Source organism: Xenopus laevis, chromosome 2L (genome assembly GCF_017654675.1).
Source record: "Xenopus laevis strain J_2021 chromosome 2L, Xenopus_laevis_v10.1, whole genome shotgun sequence".
Classification (NCBI taxonomy): Eukaryota; Metazoa; Chordata; class Amphibia; order Anura; family Pipidae; genus Xenopus; species Xenopus laevis.
The window spans coordinates 56327240-56349468 of record NC_054373.1 but is presented as its reverse complement, the minus strand read 5'-3'; the positions used below and the strand labels follow the sequence as shown (position 1 = coordinate 56349468).

Here is a 22229-nt window from a genome sequence, read left to right as displayed (position 1 = left end):
TATGTCTCTAGGATGGTGGCCCCATTGTTTTTGTATCTCTGAGAGTGGGATCATCTTTCCTGTTTTCATGAAATCTTTTAGAGTAGTATCTCTAACGCCCAATTTTCCCCATCTAGTGAGTGAACCACTTTCCATACTCGGGGGGAACTCGGGGTTGAACAATAATGGTTGTAGAATATGGGGGTTATGTGTTAATCTTAATCTGGTTTTATTTTTATGCCAAACTTTAAGAGTGGCTCCCACTAGAGGGTGTTGCCATACTACTTTGGGATGTTTTCCTTATCTATCCACAAATTGTTGGTTAGAGGATATGCCGCATATAAGTGTTCCAGTTTACTCCATTCCTTTTGTGTAGTAGTGTCTGACCACCCTAGGATTCTAATAAGATGTGTGGCAATGTAATAAAGATGAGAATCTGGAAGTCCCAGACCCCCTTTATCCGTTGGGGCTATTAAAATGGTGTGTTTTATACGTGGTTTCTTATTGTCCCAGATGAATCTGGAGATCCTAGATTTAATAATTTTAAAGAAAGAACTGGGAATCACTATTGGAAGTGCTTGAATATAATATAAAAGTTTTGGCATAAGCATCATCTTTATGGCCTGAATTCTACCGAACCATGACATCTTTAGCTTGTCCCACGTGTCTATTAATTTCTGTAGAGATGTCAATAGTGGAGGGTAATTGTCCTGATATAATTTGTTTAGGTCTGCCCTTATTCTAATGCCCAAGTATTTAATACCTGACCCGGTCCATTTAAAGGGGAAACTCAATTTCAGGTGTTGTATTTTTGCCTCTGGAATATTTATGTTCAAGACTTCCGATTTTTATAGTTTACTTTGAAATTTGAAAGTTTCCCAAAATTTTCCATTAACCTCACAACTTTAGGCAAAGATATTATTGGTTTTGTAAGATATAATAGTAGATCATCTGCAAACACTATGCATTTGTACTCCTGACCCCCTATCGTAATCCCAGATATATCAGAATCTTTCCTGATATAAGAGAGGAGGACTTCCATAACCATAATAAATAGTATGGGCGACAACGGACACCCTTGCCTGGTCCCATTGCTAATATGTACTGTAGGGGACAGTATCCCATTAGTTCTTATTCTTGCAGTGGGCCTGTCATATAAAGCCATAATTCTTTGTATCATTATAGGACCAAAACCAAAACTATGCAGAGTTTGTTTTAAAAAAGACCAGGAAACTCTATCAAATGCCTTTTCGGCGTCTGTGCTTAAGATAAGCGAAGGTACCCCTTTCCTTTGTGCGTGTTCAATCAGTGATATAATTTTAAATAAGTTGTCTTTTCCTTCACGCTTAGGTATGAAACCCGCCTGATCTTTATGAATCAGTTCTGGTAAGTATCTCGTTAGTCTGTTGCTGATTATTTTGGCGTATATTTTTAGATCTACGTTGATTAAGGAAATAGGTCTATAACTTGCACAGAGTTGTGGGTCCTTTTCCGGTTTAGGTATTATGGTGATGTATGCTTCTTGAGCTTGCGGGTGAAATTTATTGTTCTTGTTAATATTGTTAAAGTAGTTAAGTAATTGTGGAACTAGATCTATTTTAAAAGTTTTATAAAATAGAGCAATATAACCATCAGGTCCTGGGCTTTTCCCTGGTGGTAGAGAATCTATACACTTTTCAATTTCGCTCTGTGTGAATGGGGAATCCAGCTCACAACCTATTTCTTCAGATACTTTGTGTATTCCTGAGTTTTCAATAAAGGCCCTTAGTGTATGAGGGATTTCTTTATTCGGTGGTTGATCTTTTAGTCAATATAATGTTTGATAGTAGTCACAAAAAGTGTCCGCTATACCCTTAGTATCATGATGGACTTTATTTTCCCTGTCTTTTATGGACATTATGTGTGTTTGTGGTTGTAGTTTTTTGATTGTTTTAGCAAAATATTTATTGCATTTATCACCTAGCTCATAATATTTTTGCTTGGCCCTCATATAGTTTTTCTGAGTCTTTTGATTTAATAACACATTCAATTGAATCCTCTTACATTCTAACTCGATCAATGTTTTTTGTGCAATATTTTCCTTATGAGATTGTTCTAATTGTGCAATTTCTTTAAACAGTGCCTCAACTTCCTTTTCTTTCTCCTTCTTTAGGTTACTACCTAATGCCATTAAATTACCACGAAGAACGCATTTGAGGGTTTCCCAAAGTGTGTTTGGAGATACTTCTAGTGTGGAGTTATTGTGGATTATTGTTTCTATCCAAGTGTTTATTTTTTTTTTAATCTGCCTAACTGCCAGTTGATCCAGAGGAAGGTTAAAAAAACCCCATCTGAAGCCTCTCCAATTTGCCTCAGAGGGGGAAAAAATTCCTTCCTGACTCCAAAATGTCAATCGGACTAGTCCCTGGATCAACTTGTACTATGAGCTATCTTCCGTAACCCTTTATTCCCTCACTTGCTACAAAGCAATCCAACCCCTTCTTAAAGCTAATCTAATGTATCAGCCTGTACCACTGATTCAGGGAGAGAATTCCTCATCTTCACAGCTCTCACTGTAAAAAACCCAAGTAGTAATTCTCTTGGTGCTCAACAGGCACTAGGCAATGCTTCCTTCCAAAACTCTTTACAGCTTTCAAGACATCATTACAGGTATGCTTAGCATGGGGCACAAGGAGGTTTTCTGCCTCATAAGAAAATGCTGTGTCTTAGCAATGTGCAGGACAACAAATCAACAATCAGCAAGCCGCCATTTTTTATAAACCTGCGCCAGAACCTTTCCTTCTCTGACATCACCAGAGGGGACGAGGCAGGCAGGTGTGAGTATATAAATAAGCCAGCAGCCGGAGGAGGAATTCGGGGCATGCTAACATCGCAAGCATAAATTGGTCCATCTGCAACTTGCTAAAGATTTTTTTCCAGGTTCATGGTAAACCCATAGATTTAGGACCAGCCTTCATATTACTATCGAGTGTGACATTAGTCTTAAAGGGGCTTCACGTTTAAAGGAATTGTTCACTGTAAAAATAAAAACTGGGTAAATACATAGGCTGTGCAAAATAAAAAATGTTTCTAATATAGTTAGTTAGCCAAAAATGTAATCTATAAAGGCTGGAGTGATTTCATGTATAACATGTCAGTCAGATCACTACTTCCTGCTTTTCAGCTCTCTTGGTTTACACTGACTGGTTACCCTGGCTACCAGGCAGTAACCAATCAGTGACTTGAGGGGGGGCCACATGGGTCATATCTGTTGCTTTTGAATCTGAGCTGAATGCTGAGGATCAATTACAAACTCACGGAACAGAAATGTACCATGTGGCCTCCCTTCAAGTCGCTGACTAACTCAGAGTTATAGAGCTGAAAAGCAGGAAGTTAGAGTTTCTTAATTATTTGCCTGTTTCTTTTAACTCTTTCCATCTTTCATATGGGGGGGGTCTTAACTTATCTTTCTGTTTAGGACCTATCCTATTCATATTCCAATCTCTTATTCAAATTAGTTCATGGTTTCTAGGGTAATTCGGACTCTAGCAACCAGATTGCTATTTCAGCAATCTGGAGAGCAGTTGAATACAAAACTAAATAACTCAAAAAACACTATTTTATTGTGTTTATTGTCTCAGTATATAATTCTCTAGGTCCTACTAAAAGTTCATTTGAAGGTGAATAACCCCTTTGAGGACATGGAAAGTTAGAATTACAAGGGGGTATTTTCAATAAGAGAGGCACCTCTTAGTGAGCAAATTGCCCTGGGCAGGTACTCCTTTTCTATAAATAATTAAATGGCCAGTGAACTCTGCTGCGGAGTGAGGACCTTCTATGTGTAATTCTTGCATGGGCTTGGGCTGGGAACATGCACAGTATTCTTCAGCTTTCAAGAATTCCTATTATACATAGTCTCAGTCCAGGTCTGTTTTAGGAACACCTGGGAACAGGTAGTTCACTGGTAAAACACCTGCCAAGGCAATGTAGTTGCCGGTAATTTGTAATACCCTTAACAAAAGCCCTTAGCCCTCTGGTGGAACTTACCTTTTCTTCGTCTTCTTGGCATTGCACGGCATGGCCCGTCCCTTTTGCGTCACAACCTCTGCGGCTCAACCCATTTTTTGCATAAACAGTCCGCCCCTTTTTGCATCATGGTCCGCCCCTTTAGTTCGCCCCCCCCCACCACTGGCTGGTAAATTTTTTTGAAAAGGTGGCAACCTTAGGAACAGGACAAATAAGGTGTTGTCACTATCCCCCACAAAGAACTCTGGGACAAAGCAAAGTATTCTGTATTATTATAATATATTATACTATACTTATTAGTGGGCTTTTTCCAAATTGGCAACCACAGTACTGGTCAGTACTGGTCAGTACTGTACTGAACCACTGTCCAGTTTAAGAATTAAAGGACCAGTAACATCAAAATGTTTTTTTAAAAAAAATTCATTAGTATACATTGAAAAGAAAACACCAAGAGAAATGAAACTTTAAGGAAGGCAGGGAGGAGAAATTGAGCGTTGCATGATGGATCATAATCGCCTTTTCTGAAGAGGAGTGCAAGCTATTTCTTAATAAAGGCTTTGCGATTTTAAAGTTCAATTTGTCTTGGTGTAACAACATTTTTTTGATGTTACTGGTCTTTTAAACTAGTAAGATAGTTGAAGTCGTGGAACAAAAAATATTTTCAATATAGTTGATTAGACAAAAATGTAATCTATAAGGCTAGGGGCACACCTGTAGATTCGGGACATTTATTTGCCAATGTATTTGCGGCGCTTCGATTCCCGAAGTCGCCTGAAGATACCTCGGATATCGAAGTGCCGCAAGTGCATTGGCACAGGCGGTTTTTCATTAAAACTGGCGGAAGACACGGGGAAGCAGTTCAGGGAGATAAGTCGCCCCAAAGAAGAGGTGATTAAATCCCCCCGAATCTCCAGGTGTGCCCTTATCCTAAAGACTGGAGTGACTGGATGTCTAATGTATTAGCCAGAACACTACTTCCTGTTTTCCATTTCTCTAACCTGTCAGAGACTTCAAGGGACATGCTAAGAATCAAAAGAAAACTAACTGAACATTTATGTCCCATGTGGTGAACTCTTCAAATGAAGTCAGTTAAAGAGCTGCGAAGGAGGAACTTGGGTTCTGGTTGTTACGTTAGACATCCGTTCACTACAGTGATTACAGTTTTGGCTAACTGACTATATTGGAAACATTTTTTTTGTGCACAGCCTATTTTTTAACCCAGTTTCATTTTTACACCGAACTGTTCCTTTAATTTTCCTTGTCCTTTAAATGTATAATAATAATAATATAATACTAAATTATGGTTGAGCAAGTTTTTATGTTCAATGCAATGAAGTGTTTATTTTCTGTGGAATTATAATGTCAGCAATTGTACTATATTAGTATAAGACTTGTGCAGATGCCATACATGGCCTTCCAGCACTTTCTTTCCTGCCTGCACTAGGCGCTTATTTGTAATATAAGGAAAGCCTTGCAAAAAGTCTCCAGATATTATTAATCCATTTTTACATATCACCCAAAATGTCAGCTTTCTTTGTTTAATTATACAGTGACAAGTCATGACTTCACATGTCAAGTTTACACACCACCGGAAAAGAAAACAGTTTATCAGTCAAGTCTGACTTCCTCTTACAAAGGAAACCAACACATGGGTCTGTCCCAAGCCCAAAGCGGAAAAACTTAGTTGAGCAAGAAAACGACAATGCAATGTGTTATGCAAAGAGCAAGCTAAAAGCAGTCTGTTTTACAGCGGTGGGCCCCATCTGATATCCCAGTAAAGTCTTCCTGCAAAGGTAAGCTGGACAAGGGCATTTGCTAGAGGAAACAATATGCTGTATTTTGGCTGTTAGAGTTAAATGGTGATTTTTTTCCAGATTTCCAGTCTTGATTATTTGTTGTTTTTTTTAACATGCTACAAGGTACAAGTATGAATAAATAACTTTTACTTTTGTAAGTACATATGAATATAAAATATGCCTGAATAATTATATATTACATACATACTTTTTGGGCTCAGAAATGTGAATTCTGGTAAATGCCAGAGGGGATGCTGTAAGTTGCAATAGACCTACTGGAATTGGTCTACTCTGTTTCTCCATCAACAGCAACAAAACATGATGTCAAATATGGGCCGAAATTGTGGCACAGCCAATGAGACCCCTTTCCGTCTGCCAGGTACTTTATTGGTAGTTTGTTTAAACACAGGTTCTAAAATCCATGCATCTTGTGGCAAAAAACAATAAGGAATTCAATTATATTCTAAATTACACCTCAATTCTAAGGCATTTTAATGAATGTGGAGCAGAAAAGTGTTGAAGCAAAATGTCCTTGTCACCCACTGTGATTGTGGCCATGTCCTCTGATTATAATTAGGAAGACTTTTATAGCTTGAAGCTCTTAATAGAGCTGAGAAAACTCTAAATCATGGATGTGTTCCTTTAGCATGTTTGATTCTCCAAAGTCTATATGCAGAATTCTCTGACACAATAATAATAATAGTAGGAGGCAAAACTGCAAGGCCACTGGGCATATGGTTGAATGTGATTGTTGTTTACGCCATATAAGTTTGTTGTACAAATATAGTTATTCATTATCTAGATGCCAGGGTATAGCATATTCACGTGGGTTACCACCTGACTAGAAAAACATTTAGCTTGATCCCAATATAATTAATAGGAAAAAAGATAAATATATAGGAAGCATGGACAGTGTCTCACTTAAAACATTTATTGGTGCAATGTAACCATTATACAAATCACATTAGTGGAGCCTTACAAGGCATTTTAACACAACACACCACAATGCAGTCTCCCCCCAGTCTACCTACCTTATGTTAAAGCCACTCCCTCCTGATGCATTTCATGCTAATGGGCGCTAAACCTCCTCTGATGAATCACCCATTAGCTCGAAACGCGTCAGGAGGGAGTGGCTGTAACATAGGGTAGGCAGACTGGGGGGAGACACTGCATTGTGGTGTGTTGTGTAAAAATGCCTTGTAAGGCTCCACTAATGTGATTTGTATAATGGTTAAATTGCACCAATAAATGTTTTAAGTGAGACACTGTCCATGCTTGTATTTTATAAGTTACATGAGGTATTGGACCTGTGCACAGTTCTCACTGAAAGATAGCATACACCCCTAAATTATATGGTATTTTTTAAATATATAGGAAGGCCTGTATTTTCTTCCAGAAAAGTTGGGAGCCCTAACGCACACACATACCATATCTACTACATCTTCGGGAAACTCAGGACAACCTGGGGAACAGAATCACCCTGACTATACTCTCTAATGTACTTAATAAAGTTGAAAAGCTATGCTGGGGATCTGTTTATGGTATAATGCTGCAATATATGAAAACCTAAGGAATTATTGCTGATATGCAATTTATAACCAAATATATATTGGCTGGTCACGGGCCCCTTGTTGAGATGATGCCATGCCACATCCTAGCTTCTTATTATGCTATTAAACACAATAGGGCCCTTGTGGGAGGCAAAAGGGATCTTGTGGCGAGCTTGCAGCGAGACAATGACTTCTTAGACAAAGCTAAAACTCAAGACAGTGCCAGTAATATGTCTACAGAATCTTTGGAGATATAAAGCAAATAGAAAATGAATACATACTTGGTCACTGTATTTTCAGTTATGAACAGATGTTATAGCAATCACAAGGTGTTTTTTACACCATTATTCAATGCTCGATCTGATTATTATTTCCATCTTTTAATACTAGGACTTGATTTTTATCACAATTGTTTATCAAAAACAGCAATAACCTTAATAACTGCTTTAGAAGTGCCTCTGTGTATAGTGGAAAGAAGCTTCTCTAACAATATAGAACAGCATATATGCTATTACCTAGCAAAAATGTCTTAATCACAATACAACACACCTTTCTATGGACTCAAGTGCATTTTAGTGAAATCTTGGCGTTCAGCAAATTTTTCCGCAGTTGCGATTTTTTTTCAGCAAAACTAAATGTGGCAGTTTTGCTCATCACTATATGTAAAAGTGGCCATGTGCCAAATCATTAGTCATGTACAGTCAGTAAATGCTCTTCATTGTAGGTCATGCTCACCAACAAGCCAAGATTTCCACTGCAGGTTCCTGAATAAGATTAATTTTGACATAACCAACATTTCTAGAAATCGATACACATAAAAACTATATTTCGTCCAGCTGGTGTGAACATACTTACTGCTTGCTCTGGTCTAAATCATTTACAGAATAATCTCAAGCCTATCCAAAGTATTATATAATTCCAAAAGTCCTTAGGTCTACGGCAAACAGGGTGTTTAGGTGTCACTGTGCTCAGAGGGAAAACTTTATTTGTCAGAAATGCTCTAGTGGGCCTATCATTTCCGAATCTACGAGCTGGTCCATTAGCCTTATGCATTTTGGAATTAGAACCACTATTGCATTTGTCTCATCATATAGAATAAGACTGGAATGTACACATGAAAATTGCTGTGCATTTTGTTTTCATGCAACTACGTTGAGTAAATGAAGATACTTTTTTTTTTACATCTTGTAGGTTATTAGGTTAAAATCCAAATTTTTAGATTTATTATACCCTGAGAATAGAAAAAGTCTGAATCTGAAATACCGGCATCTCAGACCTGCTGAGGTTGTATATACGTCGATGGGAGAAGTCCCGAAGATATACTGATCTGTGCTGGGTTTCATGCAATAATCTGAAGATTTTGTGATTTTCAGCAAAAATCGGAAAAAAGTTTTGGGTGGAAATTCCGAAAAATTTACAAGATTCTAATTTTTTCCTGCACAGGAAATTTTCAGGAAAATGTATTGCTAAATAGGGAAAAACAACCAGTGTGGATTTGGTCAAAGTATATTTCTGAATATAATGAGATATTTCGGATTTTGATAAATAACCCCCCCATGTGTCCAAAGAGCATTTCTAATACTTGCACTCACATAGGAATGCATTAGCATGAGAGGATGCTCTCGGTCAGCTGGATCTCCAAGTTACACCAGTGTATATAGATATTTTTGGTTTATCTGTTACTAGTGGAAGTAAGTAGCATGGCATCCATTAACCATTCAGTAAAGTAGAACTTCCTAATATTACCCTGTGCTTCCAACCTTCCAGTTTCCAAAGAGGGAATGTACCTCGCTTCTTGTCTTTGTGTGCCTGTTACTGTATTCAGATATGTATTTCCCAAACAGTCTACTAAAAATGGGATACAGCTTTAAGTATAAAACAGGAACAAATGAATAAAGAAGTCCATGTTGTATTGTTAGGCACACAGGCCATATTAGGTCTTTTTTTTTTTTTTTTTAATTCCACAGTACCTTGCATGATATAAGTGTATGATAAGTGCTACCAGTTTTTAAAGGGATTCTGTCATTATTTTTATTGTGTAGTTTTTATTTCTAAATGACATTGTGTACATTGCAAATAATTCACTCTACCATATAAAATGTTATTCTTGAACCAATAAGTATATATATTTAGATGTAATATTGGTGTGTAGGCAGCCATCTCACGTCATTTTGCCTGGGCATGTGCTTTCATAAAGAGCCAGTGCTGCACTATGGAACTGCTTTCAACCAGGCTATTGTTTCTCCTATACAAAACAGGGGGGGTTGTGGGTGCACTCCAAGGCAAGTTAAAACAGTACAATGGAAGTGCTACTGGTTTGGCCAATTAATCAATGCACATTCCTTGGTCCACTGTCTAAGTAATTCAGTATATATGCAAGTGCATGTGTTTACAATAACCGGGTTTTTTAGTTACAAAGTTATGATCATAAAGTTGATAAGCCACCATACCACGTCAAAGTAAACCTCACACGGTGGTCCATAACTTGTTTACCTCTGGTCATAGTATAAAAGGTCTTGTACCTCTCTGTATAGTAGCATTACTTGGAGTAAATGTCTCCTGAACCTTGGTTTCAGTCTGAGGGCTAGATCCTCCCCCGACACTAGCTTGCGACTTTTAAGAGAGAGACTGCCCAAACCAACACCATTTTAACATTTTAACTTAGCCTTAGGAGTGCACCACAACCCCCCTTTTTTGTATTGTTTCTCCTACTCAATGTTACATAGTTCGTTTCATAGTTAAATTGGGTTGAAAAAAGACTATTGGTTGAAAAAAGACAAAGTCCCTCAAGTCCAACCCCTCCAAATGAAAACCCAACATCCATACACACCCCTCCCTACTTTCACATAAATTATATATACCCATACCTATACTAACTATAGAGTTTAGTATCACAATAGCCTTTGATATTATGTTTGTCCAAGAAATCATCCAAGCCATTCTTAAAGGCATTAACTGAATCGGCCATCACAACATCACCTGGCAGTGCATTCCACAACCTCACTGTCCTGACTGTGAAGAACCCCCTACGTTGCTTCAAATGAAAGCTCTTTTCTTCTAGTCTGAAGGGGTGGCCTCTGGTACGGTGATCCAATTTATGGGTAAAAATGTCCCCTGCTATTTATCTATAGTCTCCTCTAATGTACTGTGAGAAAACAACCCCAACCTTGACAGTCTCCCCTCATAATTTAAATCTTCCATCCAAGTACCATCCCAACAGTCCACAGACTTGCAAACCCAGCCAAGGATTTTCTTGCAGCACCTGCTGGTCAAGTAGTCTATCATGCGACCTACGACCCTCCACTTCGCCCCAGCTAGGAATTTTCCTTTTGTGCCACCTCTTTCAGCCAGCTTGACACCTCACCAGCGCCCCCTCTGACCTTTCAGGGTAGGAATTTCTTCACCTTGTCCTGGGTTGTCCACACTGTCCCTTACTCACACTTCACCCTGTATGTGGTAGAACCACGGCTTTTAAGCCACTATCACCTTGCTGGGGTACCAGCTTCACATTCTATCTAGCCCTTTTTCGGACTAAGGCACCTAGTGCCTGTACTTAGGAAACCTAGCTGTCTACACCTGCTGGAACCGACGACCAAACCCTGGGCAGAATCCTTCCTTTTATACCTTCCACCATCTGTCTCACTATTTCCCTCTAGTGGCGAAGGGCAGATTACACCTAAAATATTTTCCTTTGCTGCTATCCAGTGGTGGTTTCACCAAATTACCTGTAATACATTAATTCACTCACAATTTCCATACACACAACAAATTATCAACATTTTCAATCATTTTTGCATGCATCACGGTTCACCCCCTTACAAAGTGATGGTAAACATATTTTCCCACCACAGAATCCTGCAAACAAATAGGATATTCCTGCCCAGATTTTCCTTTCTGTTTTACTGGTAGCATTAGGCATATAGCACTCTACAGCACTTTAGTGCTTTACTCAAACATAACACTTACCCATTGTTGAGAAAATTCTAAATGATGACTCACAAAGGACATATTACCAATCAGCTATGAGGTTCTTGTGGTATTATCATATGTTGGTAGATGTTTAGCAATAGCAGTTGCCTTTGGGAGGTTCTTGTTAAACTATTTTTCAGACTGGGTTCACTGTTACTTGGAGTGCAGTGTAGTTTATCAATGTCTCTTTTACTAAGCTAAGTTGCAGTGGCGTAACTAGATGTTACTGGGCAAAGTCATTTTACGACCCTCCTAAACTTTGGAAATATTTGATTTTTCATGAAACTGCTGATCAATCCATTTATTTATTTCCTGGTGTTTAGTTATGACACATTTGCATAGTTACAGAGAATACACCTCAATCACTACCTGTACACAATCTTATAAATATGTTTTTCTCTTCCAAAAAATAGTCCAAGAGGCAGGGTAAACTATCTGAATTAGCCCCCTCCATTGACTCCTAAGTGAAACACCTTTATTCAAGTGCCTGCCAGGTTATAATTGCCTAAAAACTTACCAATACAGTATTTTATAACTTTAAAAGATCTTTTTTGCTTGCATGTGAGAGAGGTTATCAGAATATTTGTTACAGTAATTAATAAACATTTTAACATTTATTTTATTATTTATATTGGTCACTAACTGGCTATTTGAGACAGGTAATCCCTTCATTTCGACAGGGGTTGGGATTGGTTGGGCAGATTATATAAGGGAGTGGAGTGTTGGCTCAGGTCGACTAATGACTAATGTATGAATAATGTTCATGAAGTCAAGGGCTTGAGGTTACCAGCCTCAGGGGAATAGCCAAGATGAAAGCCAATTTCACCTTCGTATAATTAGGTAAGATAGTATTATTGTAGGTTCTGTGGAGAACACTTTAATTAGTAACAGTTAGGAGTAGGACAGCTAGTTGAGCAGTTTGGGCTCCACCCAGAAGTCAAGAGGGGTCAGGACCATAGTGGCACTTTGCCAGTATAGGCCCAAAGTAACACTGTAAACTGTTGGGACCTCATTGTTTGTGCCCTATCTTGCGCTGGACCCCAGTGAGGCTGAGAGGACCCATGACACTTAAGGAAGGAGGGCGAGCTTGAGAAAAGCATTAGGTAATATGAAACCTTAGTAACTGAGGCTAATTAAGAAGTCAAGTTTTGAGAGATTAGCTGTGAATAAAAGTGTTCTTATATTAATGTGCAAGAAACAAGTGCACCCTCAGTTTATTTATCATAAAAGGGATGAATAACTGAGTATAGAGCAAGTGCAAAGTTAAAAAAACAGGTGCAAGCTGACGTGTGAAAATTAAACATGAAGTGACTAGGAAAAATGACTACCATGCAGCAAACGCCATGGTCCAGGGTCTGCAGTGTGGTAGTTATTCCATTGTTTTTACATGCTATGATGACAATTAAAGAACTATCTGCACATAGTGTATTGCCTGATGTATTATCCTGTTTTCTAAAAGGGCACCTGTTGGGCCAAAATATTTTTCCCAACCAAAGGAGTGGGCTAATAGAGTCCACACTGAAGTTGGGGGTAACAGTAGTTTCTGACGTCACGCACATGCTCATAATTAGTGATGGGCGAATTTGTCCCATTTCACCGTAAAATTTGTGAATTTCCCGTGAAATTTGCGAAACATGAGTCTGCATCAATTTTGACGACCAAGTAAATAATCCATCCGAATAATGTAGACTCACTACAGTTTCTACACGAGGGACTATTCCGACGCACGTACAATTTTTTTTGATGTATGTTAATTTTTGCTGCAGTTTTGGGAAATTCGCTGCGATTTCATGCCTGCCAAATTTATTGACCCATCACTACTCATGATGATCAAGTTGCTGCATCCGCTCATTATGTGTGTGCCCCAACATGGACGATCAAACCGGGAGCTCCCTCCTAGCGCTGACGGGGGGCAATTTAAAAAAAAAAAACTACTGTTACCCCCAGCTGGAGTGCGGGCTCTATTATCTATATTTCGCCCAATAGGTGCCGTTTAAGTCAGATGCAGAGAAGTATTCTGCAACCATGTTTACTGGGCTGTGCAACCCTAACTGAGGAATACAAGTGGCAAACAGAGGTTCTATATTCAAATTTGAAAATGGACTGCTAGCTGCATCATAAACACATGACAGCTGTGACATAGTAACACAACATAGAATCTACTGCCCAGACATGCAAGAACAAGCATGGAAGTGCCATAGATTTTACAATCTAAGACGCTTAAATGGTTAATGCAAATCCCATAGTTTCTGGTCTGCATCGTGTGTGTCACTTTGCACACAATGTTCTTGAAAGGATAAAGAATTCTCTAATACAATTTAACTTTTCCTTCAACATGGGCTTTAAGCCAGTAGGCTGGTAAATGACACCATTGTACCATTGGCAATCTATTCCAGCAGAAAGAAAATTGCTGCCTAGGGCGAATTTCCCTATACTTGTCTAAGATTATATTCTGGATTAATTCCATGTTTTACAGAACAGCTTTTAAATATGCCTTACAGCAAAAGATACTTGGTTCCTGTTAATTTCAGATGTTTTTTGCAATTCACTTCTACAAAGCGGACTCGATTGAACAGCAATAGCATATTATGATAAATAAGGGAGATACCCGGTGGTAGTGAAAATATTTGCAGTATTAACATAAACACAGCTGGCGCTTTCAACAGCTTGTATTGTGCAATTTCCTCATTTATTAATATAAATGACATAGGTGTGACAGATCGTGTAAGGAGTTATACAATAATTCAGACAAGTGAATCTTTTATTTTTAGAATTTAAATAATTATGTTATAAGTGAATACCAAAACAGTGAGAAAAATGGTTCTGATTAGCTGTATTTTAGCAGCCTGGGGTTAGTTCCTTTCTTAGCTGATGGGGAACATGATATTAAACTATGATATTAAAAAATAGTTCCTTATACCTCTGCCTTCTAACGCTAGTCACTGCCTATTCTGTATTAAGCATGCATACAACCAATTTCAATCCTATCTGTCTGCTTTTTGCTCTGCTCATAGCTCACTGTTGTATTCCCTTGTGTGGAGCCATAGGCAAACTGTGTCACTTTCCTCTCCACCTTGTAGTGAGCACATGTTATCTGGCAAATGACAAAAATGTAGGGATAGTAACTCCACATAAAAGAGCAGCTATATAATGTCTGCTCAGATTCAGTTGTGGCTATTTTAGTGTGCATTTCACTATGCTGCATGTGTAGGTGCAACACAATTGGGGAAGTTCCCTCTCAATGCAGTTGTGAATTCCAGGGGCTTCTGGCTCTGTGCATGGTGTATTTTCACACAATTCATTATAGCAGGCTGATACAGTCATTGGCCCAATGTGCAAGCTAAAGGGTGCAAGTACCTTTGTTACTGGTATTTTGGGGGGTAGGGTAGAGGCAAACACGCCAATCTTTTTCAATAGGGAAGTATACCCCATTCATGAACTTTTTTATTGCAAATTGCAGAGTGCATGTCTTGCTTGCTTCTTCTCTATTGTATGTGGACATTGCACAGTGGATTGGGCTGTGAGGGGCTCATAACTATTATTTCTGAGTAAAGACTCTTGCATCATTTCTCCAGCTAACAGGTACTTACTGGAAGACTATGGAAGAACCAAAAAAACAGAAAGGGAGGAAGCTCGGCTCAACAAGAAGGAGTAAACCACAAAAACATGTCAATGCGGAAATAAGGCCTGATTCTGCAAATGCAGAGGAGGAAGACGCCTTCTTTGCCGATATAATGGAAAAAGTTAAGAACGCACTCTTTGAAGATGACAGTGGCAGCAGTGTTTTCATCACTCGCGATGACATGGAGGTAATATTGCAAATATGCACTGTACATACACGGCTTGTATATGTAGACCAATTTAGGCCTTTCAAAGATGACTATGGGAGTGCAGTGCTTTATTTCTATTGTGAAGTCTGTGGTTGTTTTCTCATCATCCCCCCATGTTTTATTGTGAGGTTTTTATTCCTTCAAGGGAAGGTGTGGCCACTCAAGTGAGGTTAATTGTTGGTTATTTCACAAGTAAGTATGGATGTAGTTGATTTAAAGGCAAACAATCCCATCATTTTTAAATCATTTCACTTTTTAAAATATATTTTTAAATAACCATATTCCCAAAGTCTGTGGAAGTATTTAAAGCTCTATTTGAAGATCCTGCCTGCCTATAGAAGCTTGTTGTCCTTCAAAATCCTTACCTTCTCAATAACTTAGGGGGTTATTTATCAAAATCCGAGTTTATCTCTTTTTGTGCTTATTTATGTGCTTATTTATTATAAATTTTTTCCCAAAATTTGCGTTGCGGGAAAAAAATCTGATTTTTCGCAAATTTTTCGGACATATCATCTGATTTTCACGATTTTTTCGTAATTTTCACCTGAAAACTTTGGGTTATTGCCTAAAACCCAGCACACATCAAAAAAATCAATTGACTTATATGCAACCTCGACAGGTCTGAGATGCCAGATTTTCAGATTTAGACTTTTCCATCCTCTGGGTTTAGTAAATTTTGAAAAATTCGTGATTTTTTTAAAAGTCAGATTTTATAAAAAAAAAAAAAATCAAGATTTTTTTGTGATTTTTGTATTCGGAGTTTAGTAAATAACCCCCTTAGTGTCAGCTGACTTTCTTTCTCTCTATGCACCTCTGCTATGGTTTGATCTTTAAAAATAGTTAGAGTAGAACTGATTAATTGTCATTCAATTTATGCAGAGAATTAAAAAAATAAACAAAAGCAAATGATCTATCATCTGGATATTTATATTATTATTACACTGCTTAAAAACATACCCCTGGGAGCAGAATATATATTCTAAGGAGCAAGCTTTTTATCAATGGCTCTTGTGGGGGAAGGGGGATACTAAAATATTTATCTTATTCTTGATTATTGACATTTTATATGGTATTGAACAGAAATATTAGACAACAAGGATTCACTCTCACTGAATTATATCACTTGAAAGATTAATAGAATAAAACACATAACAAGAAATTAACACCATCCCTCCACCCAGTGGATGAATTCTTCATAGATCCTGAGACAATAAGTACCTTGGTTTATAAAATGATGATGATAGACATGAAATAACTGTGTCAATTCAGACTTGTGACAAGCTACACTTTGGAGCATATAAAAAACTATATTATAATATCAAAAAAGGTGGGATAATACACCACACATAGTCAAGCTTTATCATGTAAAAAACGGTGTCAAATTATTATGCGTTTTTTTTTTTTACTTCTGCCAGAAGCAATGGAAAATAACTGGGGCAAATCTGGCGTAAAACTACACACACACCCTGATTCATTCGCCATTTCTTTTACACAGCTTTTTAGACAGCTTTTTACACCAGTTTTCCGGTGAATTACGTTTTACACAGCATAATAAATATGTCCTTTTAATATGTAAGAGCAGCACTCAAGGCTGACAGAAACTTAGAGGTTACAGCAAAGTGCAAATATACACGTTATCAGGCAGTATGATATTTATATATATTTTTCTTCTATTTCAGAAAGTAAGCAATAGCATTTTCTGGAGCATGGAAGAGTTAGAACTGATCTTTGATGAGCTTAACAATGAAGGGAAAGGATACTTGACTTTTGAAGAATTCACTTTAGGACTGAGTAAGTAAAATTGACTTAATGCCATTTAATTACCCAAACGCCACCTACAATTGATTATTTTATCTGTCAATATTTTCTGTAAAATACCATGTTCAAATCAGTGGTAAAATAATATTCATAGAGAGTTTTCCCCATTTTAAGTTTTGTGCCAATATATTTTTCCACTTTTTTTTCTATATGAAGGTTTTTACTTCTTTTCTGTAGGGTCCCCTATACCAGGCTCATTCAACCGACTCTTTCTTTGATGCCATTCCCCACTTTCACTTTTTGTTTAAAAGGGGTTTTCACCTTTGATTAACTTTTAGTATGATGTAGAGAGTGATATTCTGAGACAATGTGCAATTGGTTTTCATTTCTTTATTATTTGTGATTTTGAAGTTATTTAGCTTTTTATTCAGTAGTTCTCCAAGCGTTCCTTACAATTAGCGAATCAATAACATGCTAAAAGCTAATTTAAGGGTGAATGACGCTTAAGAGTGAAGTTAGAGATCACCACAGTCCACTAGTTTGAAATTCCTCCACTCTCCATTTATTTATATGGGATTTTTAAAAGAGTAATTATCAATGGGTGAAAGTTCACCCTTTGATAAATATGCCTTAAAATGCAATAGAAATTAATTGCAAAGGTTAATTTCACATGAAAATAACGACTCCAGCAGCACTCCAATCGGTGATTTAAACTTTTATTCCTGCCACGAGCAAGGCAAAGTTTCAGGCTATACCAGCCCTTTATCAAGCCTTGATAAAGGGCTGGTATAGCCTGAAACGTTGCCTTGATAGTGGCAGGAATAAAAGTTTGAATCACTGATCGGAGTGCTGCTGGTGTATAATATACCAATATCAATGGCCTCATATACAAGCTGTTTAAGCAAGTTCTGACTTTTAACAGAGAATGAAATATAGAAGGTATAACTTAATTGGGTACCAAACATTCTTTCTCCATATTTTCCTTTTAAAGGTAAATGCTAAGCAATTGGTAAACATTCTCTCATATGGGGGGAAATTTACTAAAGGGCGAAGTGGCTAACGATGGGGAAAATTTGCCAGCGTGACGTCATTTTGGAAATTTACTAACAGCAGCTGGCGTAATTTCTACAAAGAAGATAGACTCTGGCGTAACTTCGCACTCTAACACCAGGCTAATTTTCGGTCTGGTGAAAGAGCGTTATTACGCAAATTCACTAAGTTTTTTATTTTACTGACCATTACCTCTATCGCCAGACTTGCCTTCGCCACCTCAGACCAGGCAAAGTGCAATAGAGTAGATAGGACTTCCTCAAAAAAAAAGTTGAACATTTTCATATTTGGCGTTTTTCATATTTGAGGGGTGATTTTTTTTTGGGGTACCCTCCTTCCCTTAGAAGCGATCCTAGAGGGAGCCAGGCCCTGGTGCGTGACGCGCAGCTGGGCCCTGCCCCTCCGTACGGCCGCATTTGGCCGCATTTGTTAGTGGCCCACAGACTGCCGGGGGGCCCTGAGGGGGTGCGGGCCCTGGCCCGCTTGCTCCCCCTGCTCCCCCGGTAGTTCCGCCACTGCCTTCCCTCCTACATTTGCTAACATATGGCACCTAAACTATACTGTGGGCACATGTGTAGGGCATTATAACAACTTTATATAATTTTATTAAGGTTCCCTGGCCTTGTGTAGTGTAATGTATTTGCTGCTACATATACAGCCATTGTACTTTAACTGCAAGCCGTATGTTAATTAGCCAACGCTAGCATAACTTCGAACTGCTGAGCGTAATTTTGCTGGCATAATTTCGCCAGCGTTCGTTACCCTGTGCGCAACTACGGATCTTCGTGAATTAGCGTTGTCCAGGCGAATTTATGCCTGACGAAGTGTTGCGATGTGCGTGAAGCCAGCGCTGCCGAATTTTTGCCGGTTAGTGAATTTGCCCCCATGGTATTTTAAATGCAAAATGCAGAAAAACCCATGGAGCTTTATATAAATAAATTATGATAATAAAGGTTTTGTTCACTTAAATATCTTCTAATTCTTTTAAGGGATTTTCTACATTATTGATAAATATGGTATTACTTAAAAATGTGAATAATTTTACGATATGTTAATTTGACTTCAGAAAAGCTCATCTTCATTTCAGTCTAAAGATGAGGTTTTGTGGAAAAAAACCCCCAGTATAATAGATCGATGACTTCCACTTAAATAAGTATTATTTTACAATATGACCCATGTTTTAAAGATTATATTTAGAAAAATAAAATATAGGGTGTATTTCTTGTTCATCTGTCGAGTTCAGTGGTTTTTAAACCTCCAAGGAGCTTGGAACAGTGGCAAGGGGACTCCGCCTGAGGGCCTGTCGGGGAGGGGGGAATCAAGGGTAACCCACGATTTTATGCATTACCCATGATACACGTGGAATTACAGTTAACCCTGTTTATTTCTTGCATCGTGGGTGACCTGTGATTTCGAATCCCCAGAAAAATAATTTGCTTTGGGGCCAGTGTTTTTAAACCACTGAGGGGCTTGGAACAGTGGCAGGGGGGACTCAGCCTGAAGGCCAGATAGCCTGTCAGGGGTACCTAATTAATACTTTCTGACCAAAAATGTAGTTTTATCCAAACGATCTCCACCTGTGTAGCTCACTTTCCTACTCAGGCCACACCAGCCAGGCCAATTTGTACTCATGCAACAGTTGTAGGATAGGAAGGAGCATAACAATCCGCAGACTTGGCTGCAAAATTCCTTTATTATCACAACATGTTTCGGATCATCATGGATCCTTTTTCAAGTCAAGTCAAGTCAAGTCTTGAAAAAGGATCCATGATGATCCGAAACATGTTGTGATAATAAAGGAATTTTGCAGCCAAGTCTGCGGATTGTTATGCTCCTTCCTATCCTACAACTGTTGCATGAGTACTTTCTGACCAAGTTGCACCATTCCATTAAAGACCTTTTTATATTAAATTATTATATTATATTTATATATATATATACATATATATATATATATATACATATATATATATATATATATATATATATATATATATATATATATATATATATATATATATATATATATATATAACACCTGTGAGTGCACTTTCACTGTGTATTATTGTAGTGTGTGAACAGGACTACTGCTGCCTTTACTGTGCCAATGACCCACATGTACCTGTGCAAGTCCCTGCAACTCCCTGCACCTTGTGTAGTTCTGTGCAGCAAAGGATCCAGTCACATATATGTTTTTATTAACATTAACTGGTTTATTAACAGTGAACGGTTGAAATGTAGGAATTTACAGGCAGATAGCAGAATCCCCTTTCAGAAGTGAACTAGGCAAGATAAGGTTACCATGCTCCTGGGGCAAATCATCCTATAAAAGTAGAGCTTTCTGTGCAGGGATACTCAGCTTTGGGTCTTGTATTTTGGCACCCTGACTGGTCCTCACCCACTGAAATCCATGCACTAGTGGTGGACTCACCACAGGGTCCTAACCCCACTATTTTTCCTCTTTGGAGCGGAAGCTGCTCACTATCTTCCCTGAACCTTCCTCTTGCTCCTAGAGCAGCTAAAACAACTTACTAGTCCTATATAACTCTTTTTATATATAGTATACAGGTATGGAATCTGTTATCCAGAATGCATGGGACCTAGTGTATTCTGGATAATGGGTCCTTCTGTAATTTGGGTCCTCATACCTTTAAACATTAATTAAACCCAATAGGATTGTTTTGTCCTCAATAAGGACTCATCTTAGTTTGGATCAAGTACAATTTATTATTCAAGAGAAAAAGGAAATCATTTAAAAAAGATTTAATTATTTGATTGAAATGGAATCTATGGGAGATGGCCTTTCTGTAATATTTGATTTGATCAAAATTTACTTTAAGGGAGAACTCAAACTTAAAGGGATTCTGTCGTAATTTTTATGGTTTACTTTTTAAATTATACTGTTTATTTTTGAACCAACAAATGTATTTTTTTTGCTGTTATATTGGTGTGGAGGCAGCCATCTCAGTGCTTTGTGCCTGATCCTGAGTTTTGAGAAGGACCCAGCACTTCAGGATGGAACTGCTTTAAGACTGCTATTGTTTCTTCTTTTCTCGTTGTATTTTACCATGACCCAAGTTGAGCTCCCTGGTAGACATGAGAATAGCCCTTAAGCAAAAAAAAAATCAGGGTTTTTTCTGTTCTCACTTTTAGCAAACAAATCCTTCAACAGAGGTGTAAAGCTGGCCATAGATGTAAAGATTTTTAAAAGATCCAATCATTATAGTGAGACCACGAATATTTCGAAATGATCGTTTAAATGTATGATGTGTCCATCAACTAAAAAGACCATTTCAAGCTATATTGCCAGCAAAACTGAAGGGTAGCTGCCTGCTTGGCCCTGCAGACATAGATAGATTGCACTGGGACCGATAAAGATTTTTTAACCAGGCTGATCAATTTTCTGACAGATGTCGGCTGAAAAATCGTAAGATGTACGATCATTCGAAGCCTACTAACTGCACGATAATTTCAAAGGTTTGGACGGACTGGACGATCGTTCGGCAAGAGAAATCTTTGCATCTATGGGGACCTTTAGGTAGCTGCTTTCTGGTTAGCTGCCCATTGTTATGTTAATAGTCTGTTGATGTGCTACTGGGGGGGGCAGGGAGGGGGATTGAGATATCACTCCAACTTGCAGTGTAGCAGTAAGGAGTGACTGAAGTTTATCAGAGCGCATGGTCACATGGTTAGGGGCACCTGGGAAATGGACAACATGTCAAGCCTCATGTCAGTTTGCAAAATTAAATATAAAAAATGCGAATTCTACTGGATTTATTTATTTATTTACTGGTTCATTTTGAAAAAAACATGTTTTCCCACAACAGTATCCTTTTGGGCAAGCACCTGTTAAAGTATCTTCTGCCTACCCCTAGTTGTATTCGCTCCCCTCTGCCACTCTCCCTCCCCTCCCCACTGTTGCTCTCCCCTCCTCTCTGTCGCTCTCCCATCCCTCCCCTCTGTCACTCTACTGTCCCTCTCCTCTATGGCTCTCCTCACACCTCCCCTCTGACAATCTCGCCTCTGTCCCTCTCCTTTCCCTCCCCTCTGTCGCTCTCCCCTCTGCCGCTTTTAACTAAATTTTACAACAGCCTAAAACAAATGTATAGCTTTTTGAAGTATTTTTTAGGGGAGTGTTGTGGTTTTTTACATACCGTATATACTCGAGTATAAGCCGTCCCGAGTATAAGCCGAGGTACCTAATTTTACCTCCAAAAACTGGGAAAGCTTATTGACTCGAGTATAAGCCGGGGGTGAGAAATGCAGCAGCTTCTGGTAAGTTTCAATCAAAA

At 38.3% G+C, this 22229-nt stretch overlaps 1 protein-coding gene across 3 annotated transcripts in view; it reads left to right on the top strand.

Moving 5' to 3' along the window:
* Positions 1–5553: 5553 nt before the first annotated feature.
* Positions 5554–22229, top strand: part of rab44.L (RAB44, member RAS oncogene family L homeolog) — a 48652-nt gene continuing 31976 nt past the window's right edge. For all 3 annotated transcript variants that reach the window (XM_041581896.1, XM_018246356.2, XM_041581895.1), the window contains exons 1-3: positions 5554–5777; positions 14875–15108; positions 16809–16920. In XM_041581896.1, coding sequence (XP_041437830.1) covers positions 14899–15108; positions 16809–16920 — 322 coding nt within the window. In that variant the 5' untranslated portion in view covers positions 5554–5777; positions 14875–14898. The remainder of the gene's footprint in view (positions 5778–14874; positions 15109–16808; positions 16921–22229) is intronic.